Source organism: Trachurus trachurus (assembly GCF_905171665.1).
Source record: "Trachurus trachurus genome assembly, chromosome: 20".
Classification (NCBI taxonomy): domain Eukaryota; kingdom Metazoa; phylum Chordata; class Actinopteri; order Carangiformes; family Carangidae; genus Trachurus; species Trachurus trachurus.
The window spans coordinates 10,495,376-10,504,488 of record NC_139911.1 but is presented as its reverse complement, the minus strand read 5'-3'; the positions used below and the strand labels follow the sequence as shown (position 1 = coordinate 10,504,488).

The window sequence follows — 9,113 nt, the reverse complement described above, 5'->3', positions numbered from 1 at the left end:
ACTATTTTTTGGTTGTACCTTTTAAATATCACTTAGAAGAACCTTGAACCGAAGATTAATATTTTGGCGACTTTATTAATTATTTATTTATTGTATTGTCGTCCTTCATAAAGTGGTCATTATGTTTGTAATGGTACGACACACTTGAAACTACTTGGTTCCGCCCTCCCCGCCCGTCGAGCCTTCCAGAAGTCGCCGGCAAACCCGTGCGGCTTTCAGCTTAGCCACACTCCAGCTTCTCATCATTAGAAGCTCATTATTTTAACACTTTAACGCGTATAAAGTGTCCTAACCCTCAGTCAACATGTCCGCTTTGGGGACACTAGCCTTCGATGAGTATGGGAGGCCTTTCATCATCATCAAAGACCAGGACAAGAAGACACGGTTATCGGGCATTGACGCATTGAAGGTACAATGGGCTAGCTAACGGTACCCAGCTGTGGCACGTTGGCTTGCTAATTAGTTGTTTGCCATTAGTTGCATGACGTTACGGGCCTAAACTGTTTAAAGGACTGGACATACATTGCAATCCAAGACTTTGATTCATAAGCATACAGTAAAATGACAAGCAAAAATGATTTAGCACTAGCTACGGATTAGCTAGTCATGCTAACATGCGGCCCATGTGCTTTCTGCTGTGCGTTTAGCAGCCGGGATGTTGCTATGTAGCTTTGGGCTGTGCCCCTAAATGAGCAACATCATCGATGCACATCACTTCCATTGTACTATGTTGAAACGATATCACAAGTGGCAATCACAGTTTGTTTTCGATGTAACAACCAACAGCGACATAAGATGCACGCTAATTGTAATGTTTATTTTGCAGTCTCATATTATGGCAGCCAAGGCAGTTGCGTCAACGCTTAAAACATCACTGGGCCCTAACGGTGAGTATATATAATGAAGTGCAGCCACATTCAGGCTCCCCTCACTCCATCTTAACTTTTTAAAAAGAAAGAAAGAATGAAAAAATCGTAACTATTTTTCCTTCATTGCATACAGGTCTTGACAAGATGATGGTTGACAGGGATGGGGAAGTGACTGTCACCAACGACGGAGCCACTATTCTCAGCATGATGGACGTGGACCACCAGATTGCTAAACTCATGGTGGAGCTGTCCAAGTCACAGGATGATGAGATTGGTGATGGAACCACTGGAGTTGTTGGTAAGAGAAGAGCAGATATGGGGGGGCGCTTGAATATTAAACATGACTTTATGCCTCTGCTGATGTGTTATTGTGCATCCAGTGCTGATGCCTCTGTCATAAAAATGGATTTAGAGTCCGGTTTAGCCTGTTGATTATCATAACATCATGTAACAATGCCAAAAAGTAGACAATAATTGTACTCGGCAGTCATTTTGAGAGAAAATGTCCCTCAAATGCTTGTGCTAGACATGGCTCTTCTAAATCAATAAAGAATTAAAATGTTAATGGAGAGGAGAACATTGAACCATTCTGCATCCTAAAAAATAGACGGATTTGGTTTCACTCAGTATCGTCGTGTCATGCAGAGTGTCCAGATGTTTTGTATTGTTGAATTACAGAATAACCGTTACAAAATAAAGATCATTGTATTTGTGAGGTTCTCAAAATGTAGATGATGTCTTTAACATGGAAATGTTAGGCACCCAGCTGTCATGACAGTGTACCTTTTTGACAATGTTTTGTTTTCCCTCCTCCTCAGTGCTGGCTGGGGCGCTGCTCGAGCAGGCCGAGCAGTTGCTGGACCGTGGGATCCACCCCATCAGGATCTCTGACGGTTATGACCAGGCTGCACGCATTGCCATCGAGCAGCTGGACAAAATCGCAGAAACCTTCCCCTTTGATCCCAGCAACACAGAGCCACTCATTCAGACCGCTATGACAACACTGGGATCCAAAGTGTGAGTCTCCTAGACACAAAAGTTTTGAGCTGTCTTAATTATGTAACAACCATTCTGTTAATGAGTTGTCATCTAGCTTCATAATCACTTAATTACATCACCAAACGTGATTAGATAGGTTTTTCATTTTTAAGTTAGAATTCATTCAAGATTTGGCTAAGATCTGGTCAGATACTTAAAGTTCTTCTTTTGTCTTTCAGTATCAACCGATGCCACAGACAGATGGCAGAGATCGCAGTGAATGCCATCCTCACTGTGGCTGATATGGATAGGAAGGATGTTGATTTTGAGCTTGTCAAGATGGAGGGCAAGGTGGGAGGCAAGCTGGAAGACACACAGCTCATCAAAGGAGTCATAGTTGACAAGGAGTTCAGTCATCCTCAGATGCCCAAGGTATGAGCAACGAGAAGTCATCTTCTCAGAGGATGTCAGTGACATTGGAATCACATAACTTGCAGTTGATAAGGACATATAAAATGTGTATGTTTGTCATGTCTGTATCCACAATATTAAAAAGTTGGAATGATCGTTGTTTGAGATAACATATTTTAGGTATGATTACCAGTTTTTTCAGTGTATAACCAAATACTGCATTTCCCTTTGTGTGACCACAGTTACTAAATAATACTAATACCGATGATTCTTTGTCACAACACAGGTTCTGAAAGATGTGAAAATTGCCATCCTCACCTGCCCGTTTGAGCCCCCTAAGCCCAAGACCAAGCATAAGTTGGATGTGACCTCCGTAGAGGACTACAAAGCACTCCAGAAATACGAGAAGGAGAAGTTCGAGGAGATGATCCAACAGGTGGGACCTCTAAGCTGCTACAACTGAACTCTTAACATCTACGTTGCTACATATTGTTAATCTTGGAAACATACACTCATGTTTCTCTTTTAGGTCAAAAGCAATGGCGCAACCTTGGCCATCTGCCAGTGGGGCTTTGACGACGAAGCCAACCACCTCCTGCTGCAGAATGAGCTGCCGGCCATCCGCTGGGTCGGAGGGCCTGAGATCGAGGTGAAACATTTGTTACATGGCAGAACTCCTTTTAACAGAATAAAATCTAATATTTTCACTTGCTTTATTATCTCAGTCATGTGTTAGTACATTATGCATTTACAGTGTGCATTGTGTTCCTCCACAGTTGATCGCCATTGCCACAGGAGGCCGCATTGTGCCGAGGTTCAGTGAGCTGACGCCAGAGAAGCTTGGCTTAGCCGGCGTGGTGAAGGAGATCACCTTCGGCACCACAAAGGACCGCATGCTGGTCATCCAGGAGTGCAAGAACACCAGGGCTGTGACCATTTTCATCCGTGGCGGCAACAAAATGGTGAGCAGCTCAGATGTATCTTAAAACATTTAATTTATGCTGTTCCTAGTTCCTTTGGTTTAACTTATTCTATTTTTCTCACAAATAGATCATCGAAGAGGCCAAGCGAGCTCTCCATGATGCTCTGTGTGTAATTCGCAATCTGGTCAGAGACAACCGCGTTGTGTACGGAGGAGGAGCCTCAGAGATTTCCTGTGCCCTCTCTGTTAACCAGGCTGCAGATAAGGTGAGTAAAACGCAACATGCAAGAAATGATGTGAAGTTCTGAGTAATTGCTCTTACAATCTTACAACCCGATTCTCATGTTGCAGTTTTCCTCGTTAACTTCTGTTTCTTTTCTTTTTAGTGCCCCTCATTGGAGCAGTACGCCATGAGGGCGTTTGCTGATGCTCTCGAGGTAATCCCAATGGCGCTGGCTGAGAACAGTGGGCTGAACCCCATCCAGACCATGACAGAGGTCAGAGCTAAACAGGTCAGAGACAACAACCCCTTCCTCGGCATCGACTGTCTGCACAACAACACCAATGGTAAGGAACGCAACAATCATGGATAATGTACCATTTTATTTGAACACAACTGCGCCCAGTCTTCGGAAATTCCAGTGCTACCCGTCTTTAAGTGTACCAATCCATACGTTACATGAGACTGAATGTTTGTTTTTCGTTTCCTCCTGCACAGACATGAAGCAGCAGCATGTGATCGAGACCCTGATTGGCAAGAAGCAGCAGATCTCGCTGGCTACACAGGTAGTCAAGATGATCCTCAAGATTGATGACATCCGAAGCCAGGGAGAGAGCGAGGACTAGAGCCCTCCTGAACCACCACAAGGCTCGGCTGTGCTCTAGAACGCGTAATAAAAATGTGTCTGCTGTTCTAGAGATTTTAGGCACTTCCCCGAGCACCATGTCCAAACCGCACTGCATATTGCTATTTATCGTTTGATACAAAATGTTCAAGCTGTAATCGTATCAAAAGTCACCATTAAAATGTTGGTCTGTTGAAATTCCCACTCAGTAGTTGTGATATTTCAAGTCCCCATAATTCATCACACATGCTAGGTTTACATTAAACATCTTATAAGACAAAATATTGGCAAAATGATGCATAAAAAAGACATTTATTACATTCAACAGTTGATTTCTTACAAATTTACATTTACTTCATCCACACAGCTTCCATGAAGGAAAAGTCTGACATTTGGCTCAATGATCATTAAAATTAGTTCCTTAATATCCATAGATGCAGACAATCCCTAAACAGTTAAATGTTAAAGATCTGAGAAATGTCTGGAATGACAAAACAATTGAAAATAGTGCAATATAATAAATGTAATTTTATAATTGTTATTATTGCAATAATTTTAATTATATATCAGCTTGCTTTGAATAGCACCTCCTTGTATTTTGCACTTGGCCTTTTCAGGTTTTCACCCTTTCTTTCACAGTTGGTCCAATATGCAAAATTATTATTAAAGGCACCAGTTTCTAATTGCAGTCCCACACATCGTGCTGTTTCTGACCTTCTTATTTACATGTACTTGTGGAGCCAGTTGAGCATGTCCGTCCTGGCTTGCTGGATACTGGGTTTGTCAGTGGGGTTGATGTCTTCTCTCTTGCGGTGGACAAACCCGTGAGTCTGACCAGGAAAGACCTTCACTTGATAGTCCACTGTGCATTTCTCCTTCAGCTTTTCTTCAAGGACACCCACCTGAACAGAAAAAAAAATTAGGCAAATGTGGTTGTAAGTTGTTACATGAAAGATTGGGAGTTTTTTTAATGGATATCTGCTAAATGTTTCTGTTAGGACATCACTTGGTGCTCAAGTACCATGGGAGGTATTAGGAGGGTCACACTGTTTGGATCTATAACTACAGTCTATGTCACTCACCTGGTCCAGTGGGATGACCTCATCTTTTTCCCCAAAAATGAAGAGTGTAGGAGTCTTCAGCTCATACCTGTCCTCCCTCTCACGGACGATCCCTGCATCACATACAGTAAGCCCTGTTATAAAAACCACTGTACAGGATCCAAACAGCGTGTGCTCTCTTGCTTCCATGCACATTGAGTCAGTCTCATGTGCAGCAGATATAGTACATACCATAGACTGACACTCCAGCTTTGACCTCTGGATACTGCAGGGCCAGGTAATGTGTGGCTACCCCTCCCCAGCAGAAACCCACTGCTCCGATGTGTTTGGCCCCACACTGCTCCTTCAGGAACCCCAGCGCTGCATCCACCTCTCTGGGAAATATTATTATGGGAAAGGGAATGAATGATATGTTGCCACAATCCTAAAATTGGTTAGATATTCACATACACAGACAAAACATGCTGAGTTACTTGTTTATGTTGGTTGGCTTTTTGTCTTCAAGCCACTCCTGAAACTTGGACCAGTCGTGTGACGGACTCCAAGGCTCCTTCCCAACATAGAAGTCCGGGCAAATGGCACTTCTCAAAACAGATGCAGAATAATCAGTATTACAGATCACACTAGTCCAGCACATTTATAAGCCTGCTGTGAAATAGGCAGGTGTTCAACCAGACAAAGTCCTAAAATGAACCTAGTCATATGGTCTAGTTTCTCATTTCTTTTTTCTTATTTTTTTTACATACATGTATCCATTGGCAGCCAGCATATCAGCCATGTATCTGGTGTTGGGAAGTTGCCACCCATAAATGTCTTGTATGACAATAATGGCCTTATCAGATGCAGTGGATGGCTTGACCACATAGGCTTTAGTGTGCTCTAGCTGAACCTCCTGGCCGAGCCCGCCATACTGCATCTGATCGCCAATATCACAGGGGCAAGGCTTGGCTTCATTTGCCATCTGAGGACAGACAAGCAAACAGAAAGTCAGCTGGAAAGAGGAATCTGGAATCAGCAGCTGTGGATTTGGACACAGCTAAATGCATTTGCGCAACACAATGACATAGCATTTTCCACAGATTGCTCTATACTTGTTTCTAGTGCCCCCCTCTCTTAGTATCAAACAGAGACAATTACCACTGGCTGCCTATTTAATTATCAGCCTGTGCAGATCACACAAACGTACCGTGTTGTTTTCTGGTGAGAGGACACAACCTGAGGTTGTATCATGTATGCGGGGCTCAGAAAGTTGCAGCGAGTCACAAGTCGGTGATTGTAAAGTTTACCTCAAGTGGAAAAGAGAGAGTGAAATTCCAGACATGCCCTTCAAAATAAAAGCTGTAAGTTTCTAACATTGTAAAAGGCAGCTATTTGAAAGAAATCATGGTGATTGCAAATAGTAAAGTAGGCTATAATTTATCTGATGTTCTGTGATGTTATTCTCACAATGGTGCAAAAGGAAGGTTTGAGTGTTACTAAAATCTTTAGCTAGTGTGAAACAAGCATTGTCTTTGACTGATCATGCTAAATGAATGACACAACCATGGTCTTTGGTCTAACGATTTGAAATGTGTTAAAAATTAATATTTTTGATCAGATAGTAGTATTTATTTAATCAAATCAATAATCTTTGTTTTAGACCACTGTTCTACCTTTTAAGTCTCTCATTCATGAAGTGTTTTCAAATTAATTAAAATTAAAGTCGATATTTAGCTTTTTGCTGCTAAAGTAAGTAGTTTTCACTCTGTGATCTTATTTCGTATGAGTGTATTTGTCGTGTTACAGTGAAGTCCTGCTGCCGCCACAACGGGAGTACCTTGTTCTTTGCATGGTTTGACTGAAGTCCTGTGGCAGCGATGGCATGGTCAAAGACAGTTGATTATAGGGTTAGGATTAGGCTATACGTTTCCCCATCGAGACTTCCCCCTTCAAAAGGCACCGCTGGGATTCGAACCCAGGATCTCCTGTTTACTAGACAGGCGCTTTAACCAACTAAGCCACGGCGCCGCTGCTGGCGGGAGTTGGTAGGGCAGTAACAATTCGTGTCCAGCAATATTACTGCTCTTATTATCGTCAACATGTTTCCATTTTTGTTATCAAAGCAACTTAATAAATCGTTTCCCCCCCCATAATTAATCTGAGTAACTATACTGTTCAAATGTGTCCAGATGTTTGACAGCAGGTTTTTGTGTTGTTTTTTTCACTGCTCAGGCTAAAACATTTTAAAGCAGATAAGGTTCATTAAAAAAAAGTTCACCAAAAACAATAGGCATTCAATTACAGGAAAGATGACAAGCAGTCCAAGTTGCAGTAAGTAATGAAGTAATGCACATGGACCAAGAGAGAGAATCATTATCATTATTAGAGATAGCCTATTGTTGTTGTTGTTGAGTTTATTATTATTCAGTGCTAGGGAAAATGAATAGTTAAATAGGATAGCACAAGCAACAAAATTGTCATTAAGAGAGAAATCCATAGTTCAATATTGGAAAATGTACATGTCCCTCCAGTTGAGAACTGTGGAAGGGTTGTTCTGGTGGTGGTTCAGGTAGTATCCTGCAGATGTCGCTGTTAAAACACATTGTAGCAGTATGTATCACTGATATCCTGTTGAGTTTATGTAGAAATATCATTAATATTAATATTAACATTAATTAGGAGAATATCCCCGGATTACACGTAGATAAGTGTGTTTTTTAGTGTTTTAGTGTTTATTCTCCAGAGGTGGGAGAAAGTCCCTATGTTGCAAGTCCAAGTAGAGTCTCAAGTCTTTGCTCTCAAGTCTCGAGTAGAGTCTCAAGTCTTTGCTCTCAAGTCCCAAGTCAAGTCCAAGTCCTAAGATTTTTGTTTCGAGTCCCAACCAAGTCCTAAGATTTTGTTTCGAGTCCCAACCAAGTCCAAAGATTATAATTAATGATACATAAAGATCATGACCACGCCTCAATTGTTAAGTTGTTATTATGCTATTTAAAATTGACGTAGGCCTACAGTAACACGCCAGAAATCTTGCGTGATCGAATGTGATCTGACGTAGCTTCTCTGTTGATGCTAGCCATCAAAGATACTCTATTAAACCATCTTTGGTAGCCATGGAGCTTTAGCCACACTGGTTTGTTATGCTACGTGTTCTGCAGTCAGATCGCTTATTTATTGGTTACATTCAATTTCACATCACATTCCGCGGAGCCGGTGACTCAGGATTGTCGAGTTCCCCCACACACAAGCCGACTTTTGATCCAAACGGTCACGATTATCGGAGCCGACAATTGTAAATATTGAACATGTTTAATATTTACGATTGTCGGCGCCGACCGTTTTACGAGCCGATTGTCGGGAGAATTTAAATCTTAAAACACCACAATCCAGAACCAGAATCTCATAAATTAATCTTAAAAGCCTAAGATAATTGGGCGACTTTTGTCTTTGGTTGGAAGGGGGAAAATCGGGGCAAAATCAGACAGATTATCTTTATGTGTGTGGTAGGCTTTAGTGTGTTGGCATTAATCATACAGCCAAGACTGATAACAGGAGTGGGTTCCATATAGAACGTCTCTGACTGGCTGCTACAGTTTAACATTGATGTGATTATTTTAATATTTGTGCTTGCTTCATGTGACTTGACTTGAATTCAAGTCATGAGGGTTAAGTCCAAGTAGAGTCTCAAGTCTTTGCTCTCAAGTCCAAGTAGAGTCTCAAGTCTTTGGCATCAAGTCCCAAGCGAGTCCAAGTCTTTTTTTGATTTGATCAAGCAAGTCTTAAGTCATCAAAATCGGGACTCGAGTCCAAGTCAAGTCTCAAGTCCCGAGTCCAAGTCCACACCTCTGTTATTCTCTACAACTTTATATCCTGTTTCCATTTCCCTCATAGCCCGTCATATTGTGCTAACCTTTTTTTTTAAATCATGTTATGCCATAGACTGTATGTGTTGTGTACGCAACTGCAAAATGTATTTGCTTTTTTTCCTTTTTTTTCTTTTGTTACCATGTCTATTATTATCATGTTTGTTTGTTTTTACCTGGAAAGCACT

The 9,113-nt window shown here is 41.6% G+C and overlaps 2 protein-coding genes across 2 annotated transcripts; one reads left to right on the top strand and one right to left on the bottom strand.

Annotated features, from left to right (window-relative positions):
- The first annotated feature begins 150 nt into the window (after positions 1-150).
- Positions 151-4,226, top strand: cct5 (chaperonin containing TCP1, subunit 5 (epsilon)). The gene is made up of 11 exons (XM_083995549.1): positions 151-409; positions 827-887; positions 1,003-1,167; positions 1,688-1,886; positions 2,087-2,279; positions 2,545-2,694; positions 2,788-2,907; positions 3,035-3,220; positions 3,309-3,446; positions 3,567-3,747; positions 3,899-4,226. The coding sequence occupies exons 1-11, from the start codon at positions 305-307 to the stop codon at positions 4,024-4,026; spliced, it is 1,626 nt and encodes a 541-aa protein (XP_083851675.1). The 5' UTR covers positions 151-304; the 3' UTR covers positions 4,027-4,226.
- Positions 4,227-4,318: 92 nt separating this feature from the next.
- cmbl (carboxymethylenebutenolidase homolog (Pseudomonas)) lies at positions 4,319-6,367 on the bottom strand. Its single transcript, XM_083995550.1, has 6 exons — positions 6,273-6,367; positions 5,833-6,047; positions 5,560-5,667; positions 5,318-5,460; positions 5,108-5,199; positions 4,319-4,927 (listed from the first exon to the last, which is right to left on the bottom strand). Exons 2-6 carry the CDS (start codon positions 6,045-6,047, stop codon positions 4,748-4,750), a joined length of 738 nt encoding a protein of 245 aa, XP_083851676.1. The 5' UTR covers positions 6,273-6,367; the 3' UTR covers positions 4,319-4,747.
- Between the last annotated feature and the right edge of the window lie 2,746 nt (positions 6,368-9,113).

Bases quoted from the DNA above. Each gene is read 5' to 3' on its own strand.
- cct5 (XM_083995549.1), top strand. From the start codon at position 305: ATGTCCGCTTTGGGGACACTAGCCTTCGATGAGTATGGGAGGCCTTTC. The intron at 888-1,002 runs GTGAGTATATAT...CATTGCATACAG, and splicing joins AACATCACTGGGCCCTAACG to GTCTTGACAAGATGATGGTT. The intron at 2,280-2,544 runs GTATGAGCAACG...GTCACAACACAG, and splicing joins GTCATCCTCAGATGCCCAAG to GTTCTGAAAGATGTGAAAAT.
- cmbl (XM_083995550.1), bottom strand. From the start codon at position 6,047: ATGGCAAATGAAGCCAAGCCTTGCCCCTGTGATATTGGCGATCAGATG. The intron at 5,200-5,317 runs GTATGTACTATA...TATGTGATGCAG, and splicing joins AGCTGGAGTGTCAGTCTATG to GGATCGTCCGTGAGAGGGAG. The intron at 4,928-5,107 runs GTGAGTGACATA...TTTTCTGTTCAG, and splicing joins AGGTCATCCCACTGGACCAG to GTGGGTGTCCTTGAAGAAAA.